This window comes from Felis catus, chromosome A3, assembly GCF_018350175.1.
Source record: "Felis catus isolate Fca126 chromosome A3, F.catus_Fca126_mat1.0, whole genome shotgun sequence".
NCBI classification, from domain to species: Eukaryota; Metazoa; Chordata; class Mammalia; order Carnivora; family Felidae; genus Felis; species Felis catus.
The window spans coordinates 108,304,675-108,332,185 of NC_058370.1; the positions used below are offsets into that span (position 1 = coordinate 108,304,675).

The window sequence follows — 27,511 nt, forward strand, 5'->3', positions numbered from 1 at the left end:
GGTTGAGCATCCAACTTCATCTCAGATCATGATCTCACGGTTCATGGGTTCAAGCCCCGCATCAGGCTCTGTGCTGACAGCTCAAGAGCTTGGAGTCTGCTTCAGAATCTGTGTCTCCTTCTCTCTCTGCCCCTTCTGCACTCGTACTTTGTCTCTCAAAAATAAATTAAAAATGTTAAAAAAAAAATGTTTAAAAAAAGAGAAGTACAACATAGGTATCAGACTTTTTTTTCTTTAGTACTGTTTCTGATCAGATGAAGGCAGAAACCATCTGAGAAATTGTATTTTTCTTTCCTACTTGATAATTTTCCAAGTGAAAGTTTTCATGAAAATTAATCCTTTTTAAATATATTTAAACATCTTATTGAAGGAAATGGAATGAGCTCCTTCCAGTTAAATGGTGAACGAGATGGTTCATTATATCAACAACAGAATGAACATAGAGGCACAAACCCTTCAAGGAAAGAAAAGAAAGATGTACCAGTAGGTATTTATATTTATAATATACTTACTATATAACATATAATAATACTTAATAATATAATTGTATTTTCTTTTTCATTGTTAAGTTAGTTTTGTTATTATAATTAAACTATAGGGATTGTATATTTTGCAATTAGTATGTTGTTTTTTTAATGTATTAATTATAATAGATTGCTTAAATCTTAAAAAAAAAGTAACTGCTGTGGCAAACTTGAATGATGACTTTCTGCTATTCAAATTATGTAGGCCTTTTTTTTTTAATAATAGTGTATTTTAAATGTGACCTTCAGCATACAGGTAACTATTATTATTCTCATTGATGAGATTCTTAAAAGTTCCTAACAGTCTCAAAAAGTTATGGAAAGAAGGACATGGACAGATAAGGAAAGCTAGGACTTTACTTAGGATGAGTTTTTAACTATAGATTACATAATTCGTGGTATTACTACTATTACTCAAAGAAAATAACAAGGAGGAAAAATGAAAATTATTTTCCAGTAGATATAAAATATCACTTTAGGAAAGATGAAATTAGCCTCAGTAGCTATTCTTGATACAAATGTTGGATAAAATACTGTGACATAGCTATTAAAACATAAATAGTATTTATCAGGATATTAATATTTTTTAACATTTGTAAAAAATTTGCTCATGATCGTCAGAAGACATTTGTCTTTCATCATAGAACTTAAAACAAAACAAAACAAAAAATCCTTAAAATACCCAATTCAGCAGATGACCATGAGATCATAAGATGAGAGTATTTTTTGAGTTTTTGTGTATGTTGGGGCACTTGAGTGTCTAGGTTGGTCGAGCTTGATTTCTGCTGAGGTCATGAGCCCAGCCAGGGTCATGGGATCAAGCCCTACATGGACTCCCCACTGAGTGTGGAGCTTGCTTGAGATTTTCTCTCTCCCTCTCCCTCTCCCTCTCCCTCCCTCCCTCCCTCTCCCTCTCCCTCTCCCTCCCTCCCTCCCTCTCCCTCTCCCTCTCTCCCTCCCTCCCTCTCCCTGTCCCTCTCCCTCCCTCTCCCTCCCTCTCCCTCTCCCTCCCTTGCTCCCTCCCTCCCTCTCCCTCTCCCTCCCTCCCTCCCTCCCTTCCTTCCTTCCTCCCTTCCTTCCTCCCTTCCTTCCTCCCTCCCTTCCTTCCTCCCTCCCTTCCTCCCTCCCTTCCTTCCTACCTTCCTTTCTTTCTCCCTCTCCCCCCACCCACACATGAATGCACACACTCTCTCTCAAATAATAAAAAAAAAAAATCAAAGTTTTTACTAATATTTGCTTTTATATAAAAGCAAATTTTTATAAAAATCAAAGTGTTTACTAATATTTGCTTTTATATAGTACAGTTAAAGTGCTTATGTGCATATAGCTATGGTTTTATGCAGGAAGCACATTGTTAGAGGCTTTTGTACTATAATCTGTTTTTTTAAGATTTCATGACATAATATGACATACCCTTTTTATATTTAGTTAAAGCATTTAAAAAATCTAGGATTATCCATTGTAAGTTGTGAAATTTAGGTAGAATGTTGTTAACAAAAGCATCAAATGCCCTTTAGGAATGGGTTTTTATGATGTCTCTTCAACTGAACAGGGCCTTTTTGTATTCATTGGTTTAAATTTTAGCAGCACTGTTAATGTAGTACAGAAATACAGCTTCATGACTCTACGATGCAGCATGAGAACTTTTGAGAGATGTATACATTTTTTTATGTGTGCATTTGTAATTCTTTCTCTTACCTTATTTCATTAGGATAAGGAACTACTGTACCGTAGTAGTAAAACTAACAGTCTCAGTGATTTTGAAATATGTTGGCAACTGTATAATAGGATAAACAGTATCCATGATATGTTGAAACGTGATTACAGTTTCTGCAGCTTGGAAATGTTTATAGCCAATTCTGTCAGTACTCAATGTAAATCTGACAGTTTCAACATTCAGAGCTTGCTAACTTAAAATGTTTTGCGGGGCATCTGGGTGGCTCAGTTAAGTGTCTGACTCTTTGGCTCAGGTCATGATCTCAGTTTGTGGGATTGAGCCCTGGGTTGGGCTCTGTGCTGACAGGCGGAGCCTGCTTGGGATTCTTTCCCCACCCCCTCTGCCCCTTCCCTACTCATGCACACGCTTTCATGCGCGCTCTCTCTCCCTCTCTCTCCCAAAATAAATAAATACACTTTTCAAAAATGTTTTGCTCATATAGATGATCTAAGGTAACTTAAGGACATAAATATAAAACCAAGTACATAAGTTAGTTGCAAAATGAAAAAAAAAAAATTATCACAAATTGGTGGCAGCAATAGGCTATACATCCTCATACACATATCTACAAAGTAAAATTTCAAATAGTTTTAATTTCAGAAGTGTCTAATAGTTACAGAAGTAGTGTTACACAGCATATTTTATTTGTATCAGGTATAAGAAATCAATTAATAGATTTTGATTTTTGTCACAGTTAAATAATTTTGACTTAGAGTGACAAAAATTAGGAAGTCATTCCTTAAAATGTTATTAACCCCCAAAGAAATGTAGACTTTCATAAAACTTATATTTAAAGTATAATCCCTCTGAAAGGGTGGGAGGCAAATCATATATCCAGGCATGTGGCCCCTTGGAAAAATATCTGGTATTCTTGAGCTTTTTTTTTTTTTTTTTTTTAAATTTAGAGAGAGCACGCGCAAGTCAGGGAGAGGGACAATGGGAGAGAGAGACAGAATCTCAGGCACACTCCGCACTCAGTGTGGAGCCCAATGTGGGGCTTGATCCCACGACCCTGAGGTCATGACCTGAGCCAAAATCAAGAGTTGAGCGCTCAACTGACCTAGCCACCCAGGTGCCCCTCTTGAGCATATTTTTACTCTCCTTATTAATTATCAGTATACTCTGACCAGTGATTGATATATTTGAATCCCTTAAAATGTAAAACTTCAACTCACATTATAAACAAGGTTAAGATAATCTACAGACTAGGATAAAACATTTGTAACATATTTAATAGATAAAGTATTCAAATCTGGAATCTATAAAGAACACCAACAAATAGATAAGAAAAAAGGTAACTCAGTAAAAAAAAGAATGAGAGAAGACAATTCATAGAAGAGAAAGTACAGATAGCCAATAAACTCTTTTTAAAATAGTCTCAATGTTCCTAGCAATCAGAGGCATGCTTATTAAGGAGAAAACATTTTTTACTGATCAGTTTGATAACATTAAGTGTCTGTGAGACCAAAGGAACCAGGGCTCATCCACACTGCTGGTGGGTATAATGTGAAATGGGCACTCAGAAAGACAGTTTGGTGGTCAGTATCCACTGCAGTGTAAGAGGTACAGACTTTATATTCCAGTAGTTTCTCTTATCACAGCATACCCTAAAAAAATAATTCATACATTGCATAGTAAGGTAAATGCAAGAGTGATAATTTCTGCATCGTTGTTATAGTAGAAAACGGAAAATAACTTAAATACCCAATAATAACTAGGGAATAGCTAAATAAAGTTTGTTGTATTTGTACTGTGCTGCAGTTAAATGAACCAAATCTATGTGTACTGATACGAAGATCTAAGACCTGTTAAGGCAAAAGACAGGTTGATAAAAGAGTGCATTAACTATGTTCTAAAGCACACACCAAAACAGTGTTTTCTATGGGGACACACAAGCTGGTATGGAAAGAAAGATACACAAATACATGAGTACATATAGTTGCCTAGGAAGAGGTTTGGAAGGGGCACCCTAAACCAGCTTTTTTGGAGAGGGGGCAGGTACCAGGGATAAATGGACTGTGGAAGGATTATAGGGGACTTTAGCCTTATCTGTATTGTGCCCTTTTACAAAGAGAGCGTACATGTGTATTTTATTTCGATAATTATGTTTGAAATACAGTATTAATATGCCAAACAACAACAAAAGAAGTATATTCATGCATGTATTCTTTTTTCTAGAAGCCTATTAGTAACGGTCTACCCCCAACACCTAAAGTGCATGTAAGTATAAATATCAAATAAGTTGTTTTCAGGCTAAATACAATGACCAGTAATTGCTTGACTGTGTACCTTTGGTTAGATTTTTTAGCTTTTTGAAAGAATCTCCATTTAGTATTGAAAAAATCTATAAGATTGCTAATTTAAATATAGATTGTTACATTTTAAAGCTCCTTTATTCCAGAATTTGTTACTATCTTCTTTGCAGACATTTTTGAAGAAATATAGAAAAGGCACATGGATATAATAGGAAGTACAGAATGTAAATAGGACACATTTTTTTCTAGCATTTTCAATGATCAAAAACATTTTAGAACTAGAAGGAGCGTTAAAGGACCATCTAACCCAAACTAGTTTGCCCACGAGTAAAACTGAGACCCCACAATATTCACAAGATCACAGAACTACCCCCCAGCTCCAACCAGAGCTGGAATAGACGTTAGATACAGTCCTGTGTTACAGTCTGTTGTGGTTTTGTTGTTTGATTTTTTTCATTAGACCATGCTGTTTTAGGATTAAAATGATATTAGTTCAGTGTAATTGTGCGTCAGTATAGGTAGAACTATATTTTCGCTGCTGCAACTCTTTAATCTGAAACATAGTGTGACACTAATTGAGGTGTCCACAGAGCTTCTAGTCTGTAACCTCCCAACTCTACTTTTTAGCCTTTTAGTTTCTTATTTCTTAATTTTTAGCCTTTTTTCTCGACTTTTTAAATTAATATGAAGATCTAAATATTTATGCCTTATCTTATAAAACTTTTGAGAGTGAAGGGCTCCCAGGTCTGGCAGAGACATTCGGATTGTCCTGTTTGGATACAGTAGAAAACTCTCCGGTCAGATGTACAGCTGATGGGGAGGAGCCTCTAACTGGAAAGGCAGGTGGGACTGACCGTACAGACTGGCTTACACTCGGAGTTGGTTGAATTGTTCGACACCGAATTGTGTCATTTGGATTTTTAGGGGTTAGGCCACACCTTCACATGTGAATTTTAGCAGCTGTCTTAAAGTATAATTACCAGAATGAGTTAAATGATACACTTTCTCCCCTACACCATAAAAACATGTTTATAGGTCTTCTGCGAGGTTGTTGTTATTTGGTGCTAAAATCTTAAAGATATTGTTTGGTAGGTTTCTGTGAGCAGAAGGAAATCTTAGGATTTATTATTTTGATTCCTTTTTATGTTGATATTTCTAATCCATTATCATCAGCTACAGGGGTGTGTGTTCTGTCTCTGGGTATTGTCTCCATATTTGTGAAGAAAACACTCCAACTATATGATGCACAGTGCTCTTCTTTTCATCAAATATTTGTGTTCTTTCCCCCCAAGTTGTTGCTAATAAAAGTGATTAAATGAGTAAGCTTTCTTGTATTTATTTATTCTAACATGAACAATAATTTGAAAATTAACATTTTATTCTTTCAAGATTAAAAAAAAAGTTCAAATGAATGATACTGTGTTTTCTTATAAGGTATTTATTATATGAAAGACTTGTAAATGGGCTTAATAAATATTAACATAAAAAAATAAAGATTTTTATTGAATCCATCCAGGGAAAATAATCACATTGCTCAGTTTTTCTTAAAAAATGGGTCTGTATGTTTTAAAGTACATATATGAATTTGAAACCAGCCATACCTCTTTCATGTTGAAGTATTAAATTCAGTGATTAATAACATTGTATTATTAAGATTATTTAACATTTATTACTAATAACATTTCAATGATTCAATAAATAAGAAAATTTTCACCTTTGTAGCAGTTATAATTTCCTTCTTAGCAGGGAATATCGTATTACTTGGTTATTCTTTGTTTTTTCCAGATGGGTGCATGTTTTTCGAAGGTTTTTAATGGATGTCCCTTGAAAATTCACTGTGCAACATCATGGATAAACCCAGATACAAGAGGTAGTACTATATGTTATTTGTTGTTGTTGTTGTTTTTTAATGTTTATTTTTGAGAGAGAGACAGCATGTGTGGGGAAGGGGCATAGAGAGGAGGACACAGAATCTGAAGCAGACTCCCCGCTCTAAGCTGTCAGCACAGAGCCCGACATGGGGCTCAAACTCATGGACTGTGACACCATGACTTGAGCCGAAGTCGGACATTTTACCAACTGAGCCACCCAGGCAGCCCCTTTCTAGTTGTTTTTTAAACTGAGGTCATGGAAGTATTCAGTTTTCTTCCTGCTCTGAATGTCTTTCTGAAAAATATTTTGTTATAATTCAAAAAAAAATTTTAGGCTATGTTTCTCTAGCTTATTAGCAGTGCTTGAGGTGACCCATGACACTAAAATTTCACTGTGTTGTCCCCATGTTAATATAGCAAAACCATGCACTCTATGCCACCCTAATTTTCTCCACAAAAGTTTTTTCCACTGCTGCACACTCACTGTCTTTGTGTTTTAGACACAACTGTTGTTAAGGAGTTTAGCTACCCAGGGTCCAGGGTGTGGTGACCACGTTAGAGGATCTCTCCACCTTAAAGGAAATCATAATGAGAATTGTTGCCATTAGTCACTGACTAAAGACTATCTGCATTCTCCCACTATATATCTGTATCTTAATATATGTGTGTATAAGGTATATGCATAAGCGCGCGCGCACACACACACACACACACACACACACACACACACACCTTCTTACTAAATCTTTTAGAAATCCAAGGTGGGAACTTTTATTTCACAGGTAGGGAAAGTGACATGCAGAAAGGTTCACCACCGGTCGGTAGGAGGGCTGCAGTTCAAACCTGGTTAGATTGTATTCTTGGACCACAAAGCTTATGTCTTCAATCTGCCATTACTAATCCTAAATATTGGGCAGTATAACAATGCTCTTGGCCTTCTAAGTTCTTAGCATACTTCAGTTTAGTCTGGAGAAGTTCCTGACCTGTTGTTTTATATTGTCAAAAGCAGATCAGACAGGACCATAGCTAAACTAACATCTTCTAGAAGATACTGAGTACCTTAGCCAGGTATCTAAGTTTTAGCTTTATAAATAGGCAGTAGCCAGATCCTGGTTTCTGATGTTATTTCTTACAGTGGTAGCCCATCTGCAAAAATATTTTGAATCTCTATCAGTTCTTTATTTACATTCTGTACATCAACTATACTTTTAAAAGAATTTTTTTTTTTTACTTTTTTTTTTAATGTTTGTTAATTTTTGAAGGAGAGAGAGACAGAGTGTGAGCGGGGGAGAGGCAGAGAGAGAGGGAGACACAGAATCCGAAAGGGGCTGCAGGCCGTGAGTTGACAGCACGGAGCCCGACGTGGGGCTTGAACTCAAGAACCAGGAGACCATGACCTGAGCTGAAGTTGGTTGATTAACCGCCTGAGCCACCCAGGCTTCTCTTAAAAGAATTGTAGAAAATGAGCTATGGATTCTCTGCCAGTCCTCAGCACCCTCTGATGAGTGAGGAACCCTAGCATTCCAGTCTTCAAAACCTCTTTTACATAAAAGGTTTCCTCAGTGCTTTGAGGCTGGTATTTATATGTAACTCAGTTCATTAAGGCAGAGTTTTTAGCCACTTATTTGTATTAAAATATATTTAATGCTTAGGGGTGCCTGGGTGGCTCAGTTGGGTAAGTCTCTGACTTCGTCTCAGGTCATGGTCTCGCGGTTCATGAGTTTGAGCCCCGCGTCAGGCTCTGTGCTGACAGCTCAGAGCCTGCTTTGGATTTTGTGTCTCCCTCTCTCTCTGCCCCCCCCCCACTTGCTCTCTCTCTCTCTCTCTCTAAAAAATAAATATTAAAATATATATATATACGTATATATAGGTTGTCAATCACAGTAATTCTTTTTTCAGGTTAGAGTACATATGTACATAATTTTAAACTATATAAATCCATTTTGAAAATATTTTTTTTTATCAAAACCGGTGAATTTTGTCATTTCAGATCAGTACTTGATATTTGGTGCTGAAGAAGGAATTTATACTTTGAATCTTAATGAACTTCATGAAACATCGATGGAACAGGTACATTATTTTGTATTTTCCTTTCTTAAAGTCGTACACACACACTAGGTAAGAAATAAGTTTCAGTTCTGTGATTTTCTGCCTCTTTATTTTTTTATCCATAAAAGCTTCATCAAGTATGTTGTATTTATCTGGTACTGAGGACGTATTCGCAGGACTAGTCCTTACCCTTCAAAGACTTCCCGGGTGTAATAGAGGCGTGGCAGTAGCTGTAGCACTCAGGTTAGGTGTCACACTAGGAGTGAGCACACGTCACTAGCACCTCCTGTGGGGAAGTGAGAAGAGACCGTAAATGGCAATGAGCGGAACGTTCCCAGACAGAGAGAGGGTAAATATAAGTGTGAAGGTGTGAAGTGGTGCAGCAGAGTGGCAAGGGTGGGGAACCCTGAGCAGACAGTCTGGTTCGAGTGTAGAATGAGTGCAGAATGGTAACAGGAAGTGGGGGGGGGGGGGGGGGAGAGGCAGCTGCCAAACCCCAGAGCTTTGTTCGTGAACTGATCCGTGTAGAACGGTTTGCAGCATGGTGACAGATGACGCTAGAGATTTTGGTCAAGGGGCAAGGAAATGTTGAGTTGGGGCAGAAAGGAAAAAGTGTGTTTGGAATTGCGTGGGGATGTTTCTTTATTGTCACAGTGACTGGGGGAAGCTTTGGATGTTTAGTACCCAGAGGCCAGCAATGCTAAACAACCTACAGAAATGATCATGATGACATCAGTAGCTAGTACCTGTGTAAAGCTTACTATGCACCAGATACTGTTTTTAAATGCTTTACATAGAGTAACTAATCTTCACAACTCTCAGAGATAGATACCATTATGAGTTGCATGTCAGATGAGAAATCTGAGGCACAGAAAGGATTAGTAACTTTTCAGAGATCTTACAGTGCTTAAGTGGATGAACTGGGATATGAACCCAGGCCAGATGGCTCCAGAGTTCATGTGCTTAACTACTTGACCACACTGCCCCTCCCACTTGTATTCCTCCCATAGAGAAACACTAGATCTAGGGAAACAAGAAAGACCTAGAATTGGCAAATTGAATGACCAGTTCAACACGGACATATAATAGAAGTATTTTACTTATTATCTTTTATAAACTTTGTACTTTTTTTTTTATCAGCTATTCCCCCGAAGGTGTACATGGTTATATGTGATGAACAATTGCTTACTGTCAATATCTGGTAAGTCTTTTAGTTTTTATTTATATTTTTTTAAGTTTATTTATTTTGAGAGAGAGAGCGAGCGAGCTGGGGAGGGGCAGAGAGAGAGAGAGAGAGAGAGAGAATCTGAAGCAATCTCTGTGCTTTTAGTGCAGAGCCCGATGTGGGGTTCAGACTCACAAATGCTGAGATCGTGACCTGAGCCGAAACCAAGAGTCAGACCCTTAACCAACTGAGCCACCAGGAGCCCCTAGTTTTTTGATACCTTTCAGTTGTTCCTATTTATGTTATTAGCTTTTATATCATATTTATTTATTTATTATATGTTTTTTTACAGGTAAAGCTTCTCAGCTTTATTCCCATAATTTACCAGGGCTTTTTGATTATGCAAGACAGATGCAAAAGTTACCTGTTGCTATTCCAGCACACAAACTCCCTGACCGAATACTGCCAAGGTAACTGTGCACTTACTTATGTTTCATCCTTAGAGATTATATGTTAATTAATTCTAAATAATAGTTACACTGCAGAAATTGAAAAAGCACTTAGTTTGCGTTAGTAGAAACCATGTGTAATGAAAAACTTGTGAGAGGTTAATAGATTTTCACAAGAACTGAGAGGCACCTCTAGAAGTTTAAAACTAATTACTGTTTAGTATTTCATACAACATTAAAACTGATTTTTCTCTATAATTTGCTAGTAATTTTTCTTCATATCCAGTGCTTTGGACATATTTGTGTTAATTTGAATAACATGAATTTGTCTCAAAGCACAGTTTCTAAACTTAGAAAATCAAAATGATTTATTAAATCAAGGTTTTTACATTAGGAGATAATTACTTGGGAATTGAGGGGTTTTGCTTTTCTGCTTTCAGGGATTTTTCATTATGTTCTCTCCTCCTTTGCTTATTCTATTGTACTTCATTTATTGACTGAAAGGTCTTCTGAGTCTGCTATAAATTTTATGTTGCAAAAACATTCTACTCTGGCCATTCTTCCTTTACCGTATCAGTTGTAAAGCAACTAATGTACACCGTTAGCTCTCAAGTACCTTGAAAAGCTGTTCTCAATGCTGAGTTTTACAGCTAAAATGTGCCCCTTTGTGCAAAAGGCTTTTTCAGAATTAATCTTTTTGATGAAAATCATTTAAAAGTTACACTGCATGCTTTTCTGTCTTAAAATAGATTACATTGAGTTTAATTGGACCTTTTCATGATGACTCAGAGTTGCACCTATGAACTTGACTTATTATACTTCTGTAATGTCTACAGTTGGGGTTAAGGGCAAGAACTACCCCAAGAATGGGGCCAGGGGGCTTCTTCACGTAGAGTTTATCTGCCCCTCTTTTCCTCTCAGCTGCCACTTGGTGCTATTGATTTTCTGTCTTCTTACAGCACATCTCCCTCTAGCCTTCTGACTTGATAATCCTAAATTCTCTGGGCATGGAAACTGACCCCAAGCTTTAAAATATACAAGAGCGCCCCCCCCCCCCGGAATGTAAAGCACATAAACTTTAATACATTCACTTTTTTATATCATTTTGTCAGAATAGAGACCTTTGTAGTTTATTTATAGCTGTGTTCAATTCTTCAAATTTTACTGAATATGCAAGATGTGTGGGAAGTTTCCTAGTATGTAGCTAAAACAAAATTGAATAACGTATTACCTCTTCCTTTAAGGAATTTCCATAGAGGAAGATGTTACCTCTAAGAGTGCTTTACCTCGAGGCTTTTATTTCATGTAATGTTGTTATAGTCAGTCTTTAGTGTTGGTAGCACTCACCAATGTGTCCTTCCCACTTTCTTCAATTTTGTTATTGTAAAATCTACTTTTTTTTTTTAATGTTTATTGATTTTTGAGAGAGAGAGACAGAGTGGGAGCAGGGAGGGATAGAGAGAGAGAGGGAGACACAGAATCCAAAGCAGGCTCCAGGCTCTGAGCTGTCAGCACAGAGCCTGACGTGGGGCTCAAACTCAAGAACCGTGAGATCATGACCTGAGCCGAAGTCAGATGCTTAACAGACTGAGCCACCCAGGCGCCCCTAGAATCTACTCTTAATTCTCTCATTTACTGGCAAGAAATCTGAAAACCTTTTTTGCACAATAAAATTTTATGTTCTTCTGCCGTAAAGTGAGCACAAATTAAACTTCCTTTGGGAAGTTTATAATGTTCTGTGGTTCTCATTATAAATATAGGTACTCATTGTATTGTATGGTAAAGCTTCAGTTAAGCATAATTTTTAGAATCCAGGTAGACTTCAATTTAAATCCTACATTGTTCACTCACTAGGTTCAGGACCTAGAATAAATTGTAAAACTTCTCAGGATATTCATCTGTAAAATGGAACCAGTATACCTATCTTGCAGATTGTTTTAAAAATGATAAATTATGTATGAAAAGTATCCACCATGGTTTCTGGCACATATTAGGCTCTTAAGAAATAGTCGTGTTATCATTATCATTAGTCATGGTAAATTGAATTGTGTCTGTAATATACCCTAAAATATCTTACATTAAGTACATTGAGAATGTTGGTTCACAGGATTCTAGTTAATTGGGTGCTGTAAATAAATTTTTTTGCCTTGTAAAATCATAACTAAAATTAAGGTAAGTCTATATGTAGATCACTGTAGAAAATTATGAGTTTTTATAACATTTCCGTGTGCTGCTCACAGCTCAGTTTTGAATCATTTCATTATCGTTAACTTCTAAGCTATACTTAGTAGTTGATTTTGTCTTGACTGTGTAGCATTCTTTATAATCTTTCAAAACCTTGCAGTCAATTAATCCTCCTGGGTTTGACAGATTTAGTAACTTAACCTCTAAGTTAACGTTGGGGGCCAAAGGACAAGTTCACAAGTGTGGACGAGGAACATTAAGTTGGTTGCAGTGGAAATCTATCAAGAGCTTGATTCAGATTTTTTTTAACTGTAAAAAGCACTTTGGTTCAAGCAGTTTACTTAATTTAAGGGTATGTGGAATTTTTGTTTTATTTTAAACTGTATGAAATTCCAATGCCTATGAAAGGTATTTTTGTAATTATTAATGTAATTTATGAATTGGAATGTAAAATTCTCCCCAGTATGAACTTAGTCGAGAGGAACAAAAGGGGCTTTAACCCAAAATTTGAATCAAGATATTCTAGATTGTCACTTTAGTCATTTAGTCCCTCAGTATCTGACTAATTTCTGTGTCACTGTTTAGGTACCATAGTATCAACAAAATTCTAATTCACGCGGATAAAGTACTTACAAGTGATAACGGATTTTAACAACTTACCTTGCAAACTCAGAATACTCTTTAAAGTGATCCAGAATCACAAAAGAGAAGTAGATTTGTTTTCAAAGTTGAATCACTATGAATGTTGCAGTTAGGCTAAGACACTAGAGTAGAGTTCTTCCTGAATTGCTAACTGTATGATCTTGAGGAAATTACTAAATCTAACCCTCAGATTTCTTTCTTCTTTTCTTTTCTTTTCTTTTCTTTTCTTTTCTTTTCTTTTCTTTTCTTTTCTTTTCTTTTCTTTTTTCTCTTCTCTTCTCTTCTCTTCTCTTCTCTTCTCTTCTCTTCTTTTCTTTTTTTAGAGAGACAGAACACACAAGCGGTGGGTGGGGAGGAGGGAGAAAATCTTCTAAGTGGGCTCCGTGCTGAGCACACCCCCTAACCTTCAGATTTCTGTGCTGTGACCTATCTCATGGCATTATCAGAGGGACTGACAGAACATGTGAAATTCATGGTAAACAATAAGATCTCAGTAAATGTTAGCAATAGTTATTATAGATTTTTATAAATACCGGCATATAAAACATATTAAAAGCTAAAATTACAATACCTCAGCATTATATGACTATTACTCAGCTGCCAGTTGTACAGTGATAGGAACATACATCAAGATTATTCTGAGCTTGGGGTGCCTGGGTGGCTCAGTTGGTTAAGCATCCAAATTGATTTCTGCTCAGCTCATGATCTCACGGTTTGTGAGATTGAGCCCCACATCAGGCTTCGTGCTAACAACGCAGAGCCTCCTTGGCATTCTCTCTCTCCCTCTTTGTCTGCCCTTCTCTCTCAAAACAAGTAAAAATAAACATTTAAAAAAAAATAAGATTATTCTGAGCTTGTTTGGAATGGCATTGCGCATCACATACGTGCTCTACAATTCTGTTACCAGCAAAGGGCAACTCTGTTTTGTTTTTTTTAAAAGATGTGCAGAGCAATGGCCTCTAATATGTGGCGTGTTTACACATGTAAAAGAAGTTTATGTGTACAGAAATGGAGAAGTATAATTTGAGGCTAGCAAAACTTGGTACATTAGCAGTCTGTTATATTAATTTTCACTATAAAGCCATTTGAGTTCATGGGTATTTTTTTTAATTGTAGTTTAAAAAACAATTTTAAATGGATTTTTACATATTAAGTTTGAATCACCTGTTTGCAGAACCCGTAAAGGACCTTAACAGAAAATCTATATCTCATTCTTCCTGAGCAGAGAAATAAAAATGTCTAAAAAAAGTTCTTATAAATTGTTTTAGTGATAAGACAATGTTTTACATAGCTTAAATTTATTATAGGTGCTAAAAAATATCTTTCCCCCCAGTTTATGGCATATCTTTTTACCTTTTTAGTGTTATCTTTTGGTAAACCAAAGTTGTTAATATATTCAGATTCATTCAACAAATTGCCACCTGTAGTTTGAAGTGGTAGGGATCCCTAAGTAAAAAAAGTATCAGTTACGTTTATTAATATTGGGGTGCCTGGGTGGCTCAGTTGGTTATGTGTCCGGCTTCAGCTCAGGTCATGATCTCATGATTAGTGAACTCAAGCCCTGCATTGGGCTGCTTCAGGTGAAGCTGCTGTCACCACAGACCCAGCTTTGGATCCTCTGTCCCCCTCTCTCTCTCTGTCCTTCCCCGGCTCACACTCTTTCTCTCTCAATAAATAAACATTAAAAACAGAAGTTTATTAATTATTTTCCTGTATAGTTTGTTTCTTTTTGTATTTTTTAAGGAAATCCCATGTTTCTATTCTTCTAAATCTAAATATTCTATAGTCTTGTTTTTCATACTTTAATAAATCCTTAATCTATTTGGAATTGATTGGAAGAGGGATGAGAAACAGATCAAATATATTATTTTTAATAGATTACCTATTAATGTCAGCACCAGTTTTTATTCTCCATTCATCTGTAATGATACCATTATCGTATACTAACTTTACCTACATGTCTTATATATTCATTTTCATTTACATTTAGGAAATTTGCTGTATCAGCAAAAATCCCTGAAACCAAGTGGTGTCAGAAATGTTGTGTTGGTAAGTAAACTGTTCCATAGCACGTAGCTCTCCTGCTTTGCGGAGCGAATGAGAAAACACTGTGAGGCTCATTTTTAAATCTAGTATGAAACAGTACTTCTCCAGCTTATTCTGCCAGTGATAGTTTATTTTTACCCCTTGGGTAAAACAAATGTGTTGGCCATCCAGTCTCCATGTAGACTAACCCTATAATATAGTACCTTGTACATAACAGTTGTTTTGCAAATTATTTATTGACTGGATAAATGGAGAAAGTAGGATGACTTTATTACAGCACTTTATCACACCCTGTTCTCCAAGGGGCCTGTTACTTGTCATTCACATGCTGCTTGGTAATGGCTTATGAGACTGCATTTATTCATTCAGCATATATTTTCATGCCTTTAATGTGTGAAACCTTATGCCTGTGGTGTGAAGGTTATAGTCTCTCTGTTCACACACACGACCCCGAATCCCTCCCCACCCCCATAACAACCAGCTATTTTATTTGCATCAAGCAAAACCAAAAAAGTCTTTTCCCTTAAAATCTCTTCCCTTCAGAAACTCTGAGGCTTTGTTTTATTATTTGTAAACCTGTATTTTGAGATTTCATTAACGTCTTCATGCTGTTGCAACCAAAGCATTACTGCCTCTGAACATTACTACCAAAAGCATCCTTAATCACCTGTCCCTAAGTGTGCTGTAGCCCTTCCCCCCCAAATCTTCTTAGGACCCTTCCTTTAGGGTCCTGCTGCCTCACCTAATCTCCCTGCTCCCATGAGGTGCAAAATCTTTCTTCCCACCCAGACCCCAAAACAACCACCAGTTTCGTTTGTGCATTAGACAGAAATCCTGCAAGTGATGAAGGAGTTTCCTGCTGTTACCTTAAAGTTTTTTCACCCTCTAGTCTAATTAAGAAATTGACCTAGCAGCCAGCTTTTGTTTGTTCTCAGAGCTTGCAACTACTATCATAAGGATTTTGTATCATAAGAGGACTTACATACACTTTTTTGCCTTGACAGTGCGAAATCCTTACACAGGCCATAAGTACCTATGTGGGGCGCTTCAGACTAGCATTGTTCTATTAGAATGGGTTGAACCAATGCAGAAATTTATGTTAATTAAGGTAAGCACGAAAAGCAATCTAAGTCATTCTTAGTATAAAAGCTTATAAATGAAATCAATTTTCCTGTTCCTGTTTTTTTCCTTAAAAAACCCAACAACATTTTTTCCCATTAATTCTCAAGTTAATGTCATGATTTTGGATTATGTGGCAGGGTGGTGAAAGTCTGCGTGTGTGTGTTAATCTCCTGCCTGGGTGTTACATCTCCACTTCCAGTGTCAGTCACGAAAAATAGTGAGACCTGAGAGTCCCGTCAGGCCACATCTTGTGCACTTTCTCCATAAGATCGTAAGGAAATGAGTTGGCCTGATACAAGTTTCAGAAGAGACTAGAGGGATGGTTCAGGGAAATGACAGTAGGAGCTGGAAACAGGGTCTCACATACACAGTCGGATATCCAGAACCGGAGGTGTTAAAAAGCAGTGAAATGCTGTTCCAGTATACCCTCTGGTTGACCGGCTCCATCACAGCAGGAAAATAACCTACAGGTTGGCGTTTGGCCCAAGAGGACAAGGGGTAACCATACTGAGAAGGAAGTTCTTGATCTGAGTTACATGCCTGCCTGCTGATTTTGATTTGCCCAGGCTTTCCCATGAATGGTTTTTTGGTGACTGAGTTTCTCTAGAATCTGCAATTAATGAACATTCTTTAAAATATCTAATATTACTCAGCAGTGACTTTAAATTGGAGGAAAAACTAACTCAAAATGTGTGAAGTACAGGTTCACTCGCACCAAGGGACTGCCAAAGGAATTTTTTAAAGCTGTTTCCTTTGCTATTTTATGTAAATTAAGTAGTCTTAGTTTTTTGAGCATTTGAGCTCTCCATAGACACTGGGGTCAGGAGGGGCGCCTGGGTGGCTCAGTCGGTTAAGCGTCCAACTTCGGCTCAGGTCATGATCTCACGGTTCGCAAGTTCAGGCCCCACGTTGGGCTCTATGCTGACATCTCAGACCCTGGAGCCTGCTTCGGATTCTGTGTCTCCCTCTGTCTTTCTGCCCAACTCTGCTCACATGCTCACTGTTTCTCTCACTCTCTCTCTCAAAAATAAACATTAAAAAATTTGGAAAAAAAAGGAAATTGGGATCAGAATATAATTGGAGTGGATTCTTCGTAAATTTTATAATACAGCATAATAAAGGCTTCCTTTTATTTAAATTTTATAAGTGACTGAGGAATCTATTTTTAATTTCATATCACTATTTGTTAACCTCAAAATTAACTAGGGCTAAAGAAATGAAAAAATAGTTTCAAGAATTTTGGATCCATTGAGGTGGTATTGCCACAAATCACTGAAACAAAAATTCTTTAAACCAGGAGCTGCAGGGGAAAAATAAATAGCCTTAAGAACTGTCTAAAGCAGAGCTTCTGAATCAGCCCATTTATGGCAAAAATTGCTATGTCCTCAGCTCCTCTTTGTTCTTGCCCATTTCACAAAAATACACCTTATCATAAATGGAGGAGTAAAGTGTACATGGTTTGATTTTTCAGCAGCCCTCCCCTTCCCTACCCCTTCCTTTCCCCTTTTAGGTGTATTTTAGGTACATGTTCCCTATTCCTTTCATTCTTAACCTCTGGTAGAATGAAAAATAGTTTCATCATATCAGTGTTCATATCATCAGTTAATCTGATTAAACCATAGGATGAATGAATTTTTTGTGTAATTTGATATGTTATACCACTTACCCTAATACACAACAAAGAGTCTTTTCTCTGTTAAAGGAATTTTAGGTATGAAGAGCATGCAGGAGAGAATGTATAAGACATGGGAAGCTTAAAAATTACCCGTCCACATTTTCTCTCTTCCAAGTGGATAGTCCCAAGGAGCCTGGCCCTGGCTAATGAGGCCTGTTGCCAGAGTTCAAAGATACTAGACTTACAGTATAGTCTCCCTCAAGACTTCACGCCCTTCCCACTTTCCCCTTAAGCTCCCTGAGCTCTCTGTAGGCTCTTACTCTCCTCCCTGAATCTTAACCCAGCTCTCCTTCCCCTGCCTCTCTGCTCCAAGACCCTGTGGATATTTTGTTTCTGTATTTGACATTGTTGTGGTTAGTATTTATGATGTTGCTTTTCTACACTCTTACAAGATGTGCTCAAAAACACTTTTATCCTTTATCCTCCTCTTCATGACATTTTTGACAGTTTTTGATTTATTAGACTACATTTTCATCATAAAAGTTGTAAGTTAAAGACCTCCCCAGCAAACAATTATGTACTTACTACCAACCAGGCACAGTGCTGTTTAAGGAGACAGAAATGAGTAAGATATGGTCACTGCCCTCAAGGACCATCACCAACAGCAACTGGATGTAAAGCTTTTAGACGGGAGTCCTCTTCTGTTAATGACTTAACACGTGATTATTAGAAACTAAATAGAAATATTCAGAATCTCTTGGTTTTCTTATTTGCTGACACACACACACACACACACACACACACACACAAAGAAGCACTATTTTTTACTGTACTGCTCTTACCACATTTCAAAGAATTATTTTAAATGTTTTACCTTATTAAAAATATGACAGATTTAGGGGCGCCTGGGTGGCTCAGTCGGTTAAGCATCCGACTTCAGCTCAGGTCATGATCTCACGGTCTGTGAGTTTGAGCCCCGTGTCAGGCTCTGTGCTGACAGCTCAGAACCTGGAACCTGTTTCGGATTCTGTGTCTCCCTCTCTCTGACCCTCCCCCGTTCATGCTGTCTCTCCCTGTCTCAAAAATAATAAATAAACGTTAAATATATATATATACATATATATATATATATATATATGACAGATTTTATCCAAAGCCTCTCCCCAGGTAAGGGGAAAGCTTCTAAAGAGAGGGGGTTTGGGGAGTGTTGATGAAGAAGTGTCTGTACCCATGGGATGGAGGCACTCTGGCAGTCACAGGGAAGGAAGGAATATGGGAACAACAGGTGCACATAGAGCTTCACCTTCTAGCCACAAGGACCACATTGTGTTTTCTGACACTTGTGTGTGTGTGTGTATTTTCTGACACTTTTAAGAATAATAGTTATGGTGGACCTGTTTCACCTGTTTTTCTCCAGAATTTATTTTCTTCAGAATTTACATGTTGCCAGATTAAAAAATAAATCAAATTCAGTAGCTTTGTTAAATACTACCAATACTAACCTTGGGGGAAATTAAATGAAATTACAGCCCATTCATGAGAGCAACAAAATCTAAAACATACTAAGAGTGGACTTACTACCGTATGGATAAGACCCATATTTTTTGAAAAACAACCTTTTCTATTCTGAGGAATATCATCAGCACCTCTGAACTCCCCATGGCACCCCATCCACTAGCAGTCAGCTCCCTTATTTTCCATTTTCACTGTATAAATGTACACCCCTAAGCCCCTAAAATTAGAATTAATTTTACCTGATTCTTCCCCAGTATGTAAGTGGAGTCATAAAGTATGTATTCGTTTGTGTCTGGCTTTGGTGCAGCATCAGATTTGTGTAGTTGTTGGATATGGTTCTAGTTTGTTCATTTTCATTGCTCTGTGATTTCCCATTGTGTGAATAGGCCATAACTTTAGCTATTGTTGATGGGTATTTGAGTTACTTCCAGTTTTTTGTTATTTGAACAATATTGCTGTGAACATGTTTGCATCATGTTTCCTGTGCCTGTGTGTGCTCATATTCTCTAGAAAGGATAAGAGTATTGCAGGGCCCTGACACTCACAGATAATGTAGTCAGCCAGCATGGCCTTCCCTGCTTATGCTCCCATCACTTGGTGAGCACTCGTCCGCTCCTCCTGGTAATACTTGTTACTGTCACTTGTTTCATTTTAGTCAGGGGGATATGGATCTTACCTCGTGGTGTAATTTCCTGATTACTGAGGATGTTAATGTTCTCCATCTATTTTCCCAAACTTACAAAATACGAATTTATTTAGTCTCGTGGTTGCAATGTAAGAATAATTTTGAAATTATGTAAAAGTAAAATTGGTTGCATCATAAGTGAGTTAATGAATAGCATCACTTGCACCAAGAAGCTAAATTTCTCTTATTTATGGGTTGTTTTTTTTTTACTGTCCACACTTAGGAGTGTTTCTTGCTAATTAGCATGTCTGTGCTCTCATCCGTGTTTGCTCAGTTGGATAAGAAAGCAGGGAAATATAACTGAAGCAGCATCCAATGGGGAGACAGGAGACTTTGCAACAAAGTCTGGGGGACCCTGGGCCAGTCCCCAGATTTCTGGATCTCAGTTGCCACCTGGGTTGGACAGGTGATTTATAAGTTCCCTTCTAGCCCTAATGTCTAAAAATTGTGTGATTTTTAACTTAACAACATTTTACAGTGTTAAACCTCAAATCAAATACTTTATAATTTGTGTTTTTCTACATACCCAGAGTTTCTGTGACAAGAAGCAGTCCTAATAGTAGAGAGTTATTTTCCATGTGTTTGTAGAAGTAAAAATTCTTAGTGCTCTCGTGACACTATTTGGCTTCCGTTTTCCTTTGTTTAATGTCCTTTTGTTTCTGTGTCTAGCACATAGATTTTCCTATACCTTGTCCGCTTCGAGTGTTCGAAATGCTGGTAGTTCCCGAACAGGAGTACCCTCTCGTCTGTGTTGGCGTCAGCAGAGGGAGAGACTTCAACCAGGTGGTTCGATTTGAAACTGTCAACCCAAATTCTACCTCTTCGTGGTTTACAGAGTCAGGTTTGTGACTTTTACTGAGTTATTAAGGCCAATACATATCAGTGGTTCCCAAACAGGAGTATGGATCAGAATCCCCCGGGGGCCTGCTGGCCCCCACTGCCAGAGTTCATCTGGTAGATCTGGAGCAAGGCCTGAGAAGTTGCTCTTCTGTGTGCTCCCGGCTGATGCCGGTGATGCTGACACAGGCACCGCCCTGTCAACTGCACATACACAGGCCTCAGGCTGAGGAAAGGTGATCTAAATAAAAGCAAAAACTGCATTGAGTCTATTTTCCATCATATTCTGGTAATTGAGACACAGGTACTATGCAATCACTTTAATGAATTTTTTAATGATTCGTAATTAAGATATAAATATAGCTAAACAAAAATATTTGAGGGTGCTTGAAAATCATTCTTTTGTACAATTTGTTTTCTTAAATTTTGATCTGCGTTGCCCAGTGGCGTAGCAGATCCTTTCTTCATACTAGTATCTTGGGAAATATTATTTCCAATTAATTATCTTTTTACAGAAATTTGATTAGTTTGAAACCTCCAATCTTGTTGGTGTAGTCAGTACATATCAGTAAAACTTGTGTTTCGTGGTAAATAAATCTGATTCAACTTTTTACACTTTAAAAAAAGTGACCTGAATGGTCTTTTTTTTCCTGATTTTTAAAGCACTGTGTTTATTATGGAGCTCCTTTTGATTTTTTTCCCCTTTAAAAATAACACTGCACAATGTTTTGCTGTAAAATAGACAGTGGCCATTTAAGAAGGCAATTTCATTATTTTTTTAATGTTTTATTTATTTTTGAGAGACAGAGAGAGCGAGCGCATGAGGGGGGGAGGGGAGGAGAGGGGAGGAGGAGGAGGCAGAGAGAGGAGACACAGAGTCTGAAGCAGGCTCCAGGCTCTGAGCCGTCAGCACAGAGCCAGACAGACATGGGGCTCAAACTCATGAACCATGAGATCATGACCTGAGCCGAAGTCGGACGCTTAACCAACTGAGGCACCCAGGCACCCCAAGAAGGCAATTTTTAAAGGTCTTGCAGAGGCCTTTTGTCAGGGTCTTTGGGTTCTTAGGGAAATATTAAGAAGACAATTGGCTGATAAATATTGATTAGTCAGGAGTTTGTTGGAAGCCTAAAAGAGTGTTCACAAAAGGAAAAAACTTAGAGTTGTGGGTCTTTGACACTGAAAAAAAGTCATCGCAAACACATTCACAAAAACCTAGAGACAATTACATGACTTCCTGAAGCCCAGGAAACTTGAAACAGCTTTCCTTTAAGGACACATTGTTGAAGGAAAACATGGCTGGCCCTTGACAACGTGATGTGGCTTCCTTGGCTCCCTCGAATTCTCTGTTCTGCATTCTCTCTTAGACACCTATCTACCCTTTCAGACAGCGGGTGCACTCCTGCTTTCCTGATCTCTTCCTCCCTGCTTAATAGGAAGGCATTGTTGGGTGATTGATATTTTATTGTTAGTGGATTTCAGTTAATACCTTATTTCCCCCAAGCATTTTAATTTTAAATCCTTTTCTACTAATTGTTGAATGAAGGGCCTGATTTCTGCACAGAAGAATTTTGTACAGCTTCATTCTAAGGAGCTTCTGATTTCATTCTCTTACTGTAATGAAATCACTTTATTAGGAGTTGGATTTTTTTGTTTTTTGGAAGTTTTTTTTGTGAATTAACATTAGATTTCCATTTTTATTTTTTAATATAATTTATTGTCAAATTGGCAAACATAACAGTGTGTAATGTGTGCTCTTGGTCTCTGGGGTAGATTCCCGTGGTTCATCGCTTACCTATAACACCCAGTGCTCATCCCAACAATAGAAACTAAGTATGATAACTACAGTTCATCTCTGGTTTTGAGATGCTAAGGTAAAAATTGAATGAGAGAAAGTATGGTTAGAGTTTTGCATCATATGAAATTCTGAGTCATTGGTTTCCTAAACTGCATTGCACTGTACAGCCCACCTGGGAAGTTTTAAAACTCCTGATACCTCAAGTCACATACGCTGCCAATTAAATAAGAATATCTAGACGTGGCAGCTAGGCATCAGTATTTTGTAAAGATCTCCGGGTGATTCTAGTGTTTGGTAACTAATTGATACAAGCAGTTGGTAAAACCTTATTTTCCTGACTTTCTCTCTGGTATGCTAGCCTGGCTTCCTGAACTGAAGTCGATTGTATAGATATGTTCAGATTGTTAATTTTCACCCACGTATGTAAGAGCTACAAAGATCTGATTTCCAGGTGGCCTGTTCCGTGTCCTTTCAGCTCTGGTTGGTTACAGACGTACCAGGTCTAAAATACATTTGAAGGTCTAACGGCAGGCCTTGGATGTCCTAAGACTAATACTATAGGAAGTAGAAAACAGTAACTGTAGGTCATCAGACCCACTCTCAAGGACACGTAAGGCCAGAAACAAAGGCCTGTAGATCAGCAGTTTCAGTTTTGATGTTCGTACAAAGTTTGGGGTAGCCTACTTTTCACTTCGTGGAAAATCATTTAAACATTCTCAGTTTGGGGGTGCCTGGTTAGCGTCCAACTCTTGATTTCGGCTCAGGTCAGGATCTCGCAGTTCATGGGTTTGGACCCCACATTGGTCTCTGCGCTGATGTCATGGAGCCTGCTTGGGATTCTTGTCTCTCCTTCTCTCTACCCCTCCTCCACTTGTGCTTTCTATATAGATACAGATACAGATCTATATCATATATATGTGTGTGTATACAAATATATATGTATATATGTATATATTTATTTATTGATAAATAAATATAATATCTTTTTCAAAAGCATTCTCGGGGCACCCACATGGCTCAGTCAGTTGAGCATCCAAATTTGGCTCAGGTCATAATCTTGCGATGTGTGAGTTCGCACCCTGCACCGGGCTCTGTGCTGACAGCTCAGAACCTGGAGCCTGCTTCACATTCTGTGTCTCCCTCTCTCTGCCCCTCACCCGTGCGCATACGCACGCTCTCGCTCTCTCTCTCTCTCTCTCAAAAGTAAACAAACATTAAAAAACAATTACAAAAAAATTCCCAGTTTATAAGAACTTTGATAAATCTTAATAAAAAAAATGATGCCTGTTTGCATTTTGATAATATTTCATACTTCTCAAAATACTTCAGTATTTCTTTTAACTCATTGGTACTTGAAGTGATTTGTTTGTCCTTCTGATTCATTCACTCAGTAAATAATTATTGCATGTGGTGCTGGACACTACCATGTGATATACAAAGCAGTCCCTGGCTTTCTGAGTTTAAAAGCAGAAATCAGTCATAACTATAATATAGAGGATTATACTCCTGATTTCACATATGAGTGAAAATAATGACATCACCAGCAGTAATGACAATAGTTAGCGTTCCAGTGAGCCCTGACTTACTTCAGCACTTGCATCAGAGTTTAGACCCAAGCAGCCTGGCTCAGCCAGTACATATGTATAGCTAAAAATTTATGTCTGTTTCAGATTCAGTGATGTTCAGAATTCTTGTTTTTAGGTCTCTGTGCTTTCAAAATTACTTTTTTTGTGTCAGTTTATTGAGTTTGTTTGTGTTACAGATAGCCCACAGACAAGTGTTACTCACGTAACCCAATTGGAGAGAGATACCATTCTTGTATGCTTGGATTGTAAGTTTTTATTTATGAACATCTTATTTTAACACCTTCCTTTTATCTTAGTTTCTGAGTGACTCTCCCCCTCCCCGTCTCTAGGTTGTATAAAAATAGTAAATCTCCAAGGAAGATTAAAATCTAGCAGAAAATTATCATCTGAGCTCACCTTTGATTTCCAGATTGAATCAATAGGTAAGTGCAAGTTTTGTATTTCTGGTTTGATTGCAGTAAGAGCTGCTTAAAATATCTTACCTGATAATTATCTGAGATTATAGAAGTATATTACTAAGAATACATTTTTTTACAATACAGGGTACAATGAATATGAAGTCAACATCAGTCTTCACTTTTATACATTCTCTAAAATAGTTTAATAACTGACATCTAGAAATAATGTTGTCCTCCTTACAGATTTGACATTTCAAAAGAAATAAATACCATTTTTCATAACACAGGAATTTCCATTTCCTCCAAACTTCTGTGGAGTTTCCCTATAAGTACTTTAAAATTTAGTACTTAGCGTACTCTGTTGTACTTCTGCTGTTGTATCTGCTGACCAGAGCAAAATGTGTAAATGGCAAGAAGGAGATTCCATTATCTCATTCTCACATTTTGCTGGACTACGGTGTTTTCTGAAAAAGGATTTCGTATATATTCAGTATTCTAAAATTATTACATTCCAGGGGCATGTGGGTGACTTAGTCAGTTATCTGACTCTTGATTTTGGCCCAGGTCATGATTTCATGATCATGAGATCCAGCCCTGTGTTGGGCTCTGCACTGGGCATGGAGTCTGTTTGGGATTCTCTTCTTCCCTCTCTCTCTGCTCTTTTCTCTCTGTTTCTCTTTCTCTCTCTCTGCTCTTCTCTGTTTCTCTTATTTATTATTATTAAGTAATAAATTTATCTATTAAATTAAATAAGTAAGTAAATATTAAAATGATTACATTCCAGAAAAATGAGGTAAAAAGGATCACAGATGGTGCTGGGAATATGAATGAGAGCTAATTCAGTATTTAACTAGGCACAATTTTTTTGCTCTTCATTATCAATGAAAGATATTTGCACATATATAAAGAGGTAGGGCCAAGGACAGATAGTTCATTTGTTGTATTCCTGGTTCTACTTTTACTGTCTCCTCCAAGTAGAGTGCCCTTCTTCCAGCAAGCAAATGCTGATAATAAAATGAGAGAAATCTCTTCACGATTTTAAAATGGAATCTGTGCGGGACGCCTGGGTGGCTCAGTCGGTTAAGCGTCTGACTTTGGCTCAGGTCATGATCTCACGGTTTGTGGCTTCAAGCCCCCACATCAGGCTCTGTGCTGACAGCTCAGAGCCTGGAACCTGCTTCTGATTCTGTGTCTCCCTCTCTCCCGTGTCTGCCCCTCCCCTGCTCCTGCTCTGTCTCTCTCTGTCTCTCAAAAATAAAAAAAGTTAAAAAAAAATTTTTAATATATATAAATAAAAATAAATAAAATGGAATCTGTGCTTAAAAACTCATCGCCAAAGCCAAAGAATAAGATAAATAAAGAACAGAAACTCAAAGCAATATGTAGGCCTGCTGTGCTCCTTCTGATAAAGAAGACTAAAAGTATCCTGTAGGAAGTGGGAGCCAGAGCCTGGCTCCTTGCTTGAGGTGCCTAGTAAAGACTCTCCCCACATAAAGCCTGACATCCTTATAGGAGACTGTTATCCACCCTTAAAAAGAGATAATCCCTATCCTGTACAGACTATTTCAGATTACTGACAAAGAAGGAATGCTGAACAAATCAGTGTTTAAACTGATACTAAAATCAAGCAAGGTTAGTATAGAAAACAAAAGAATCCATTCTCATGAAAGCAGAATTTGAACAAATCTGAAACAAAATAGTAAATAGAACTCCACACCATCAAGTACAATAGAGTTTATTTCAGGAAAGTAAAGATGGTTCAGCATCAGAAAACTTGTTTATGAAATATATATTATAGCACATTAAATATTGAAAGCAAAAAGTCACATAACTTTCAGTAGATGCACAAAAAAGCATTGAGTAAAATCCAGATCATTCATGATTTAAGAAAAAACTTCTCAGCAACTTAGCAATAAAAGGAAATGTTCTTCATCTAGGAAAGCCTATTAAAAATATTCATGTTTGGGGCTCCTGGGTGGTTAGGTTGGTTGGGCATCTGACCCTTGATTTTGGCTCAGGTCAAGATCTCATGGTTCATGGGATCGAGCTCCAAGTCTTGCTCTGTGCTGACAGTGTGGAGCCGCCTTGGGATCCTTCTTGGGATTCTCTCTCTCCCTTTCTGCTTCTCCCTCATGCACACGTGCATACTCTCTCAAGTAAATAAACTTTTAAAAAATATACTTAAAAAATAATAAAAAAATATTCATGTTTCATGGTCAGATTCTGCCATTAAAGTTGAGAACAAGATAAGAATATGTGCTATCATCACATTTGACATTGTCTTACTAGACAAGGAAACTATGAGGATTAGAAGAAAGTAAAAGATCCTTTTTTGCTGATGATGTGATTATATGGACTGTATAGCTCTCTGAGTAAACTGCTGGAATTAGAGAATTCAGAGTTGCTAGATATGACTTACACCAATAAATAGCTTTTTGATATGCCAGTAATTATGAAATTAATAGAAAAAAGATCTCACTGACGATGGCAATAAAATAAGAAATTTGGAAATAAATGAAATCAAAATATGTTTAAGACCATTATCTAGGAAATTCCAAGTTATTGTTTGAAAGCATAAAAGATTTGAACAAATGAAGAACTATACTGTGTCTGTGAATATGAGAAAGGTGTCAGTTCTTTATAAGTTAAGCCACAAATTTGGTTCGTTTAAATAAAAATCCCGGGGCGCCTGGGTGGCTCAGTTGGCTAAGCATCTGGCTTTGGCTCAGGTCATGATTTCGCGGTCCCTGAGTTCGAGCCTGCGTCTGGCTCTGTGCTGACAGCTTGGAGCCTGGAGCCTGCTTCGGATTCTGTGTCTCCCTCTCTCTCTGCTCCTCTCCTGGTTACTCTGTGTCTCTCTCTCAGAAATAAATAGACATTAAAAAACTTTTTTTTTTAATCCCAGTAAAGTGATTTGTGCCACATGATAAGCTGATCTAAAAATTCATGTGACACACAAAAATAAATTCAAAATGGATGAAAGACCTAAATGTGAGACTGGAAACCATCAAAATCCTACAGGAGAAAACAGGCAGCAACCTCTTTGACCTCAG

The 27,511-nt window shown here is 37.5% G+C and overlaps 1 protein-coding gene across 4 annotated transcripts in view; it reads left to right on the top strand.

Moving 5' to 3' along the window:
• Nucleotides 1-27,511, top strand: part of MAP4K3 (mitogen-activated protein kinase kinase kinase kinase 3) — a 206,172-nt gene that overhangs the window by 171,726 nt on the left and 6,935 nt on the right. For all 4 annotated transcript variants that reach the window (XM_023251934.2, XM_023251935.2, XM_045054659.1 and 1 more), the window contains 11 exons: nucleotides 371-483; nucleotides 4,420-4,461; nucleotides 6,282-6,366; nucleotides 8,358-8,437; nucleotides 9,557-9,617; nucleotides 9,934-10,051; nucleotides 14,847-14,905; nucleotides 15,907-16,010; nucleotides 20,509-20,680; nucleotides 24,237-24,305; nucleotides 24,390-24,482. In XM_023251934.2, the coding sequence (XP_023107702.1) occupies nucleotides 371-483; nucleotides 4,420-4,461; nucleotides 6,282-6,366; nucleotides 8,358-8,437; nucleotides 9,557-9,617; nucleotides 9,934-10,051; nucleotides 14,847-14,905; nucleotides 15,907-16,010; nucleotides 20,509-20,680; nucleotides 24,237-24,305; nucleotides 24,390-24,482 (996 nt within the window). The remainder of the gene's footprint in view (nucleotides 1-370; nucleotides 484-4,419; nucleotides 4,462-6,281; nucleotides 6,367-8,357; nucleotides 8,438-9,556; nucleotides 9,618-9,933; nucleotides 10,052-14,846; nucleotides 14,906-15,906; nucleotides 16,011-20,508; nucleotides 20,681-24,236; nucleotides 24,306-24,389; nucleotides 24,483-27,511) is intronic.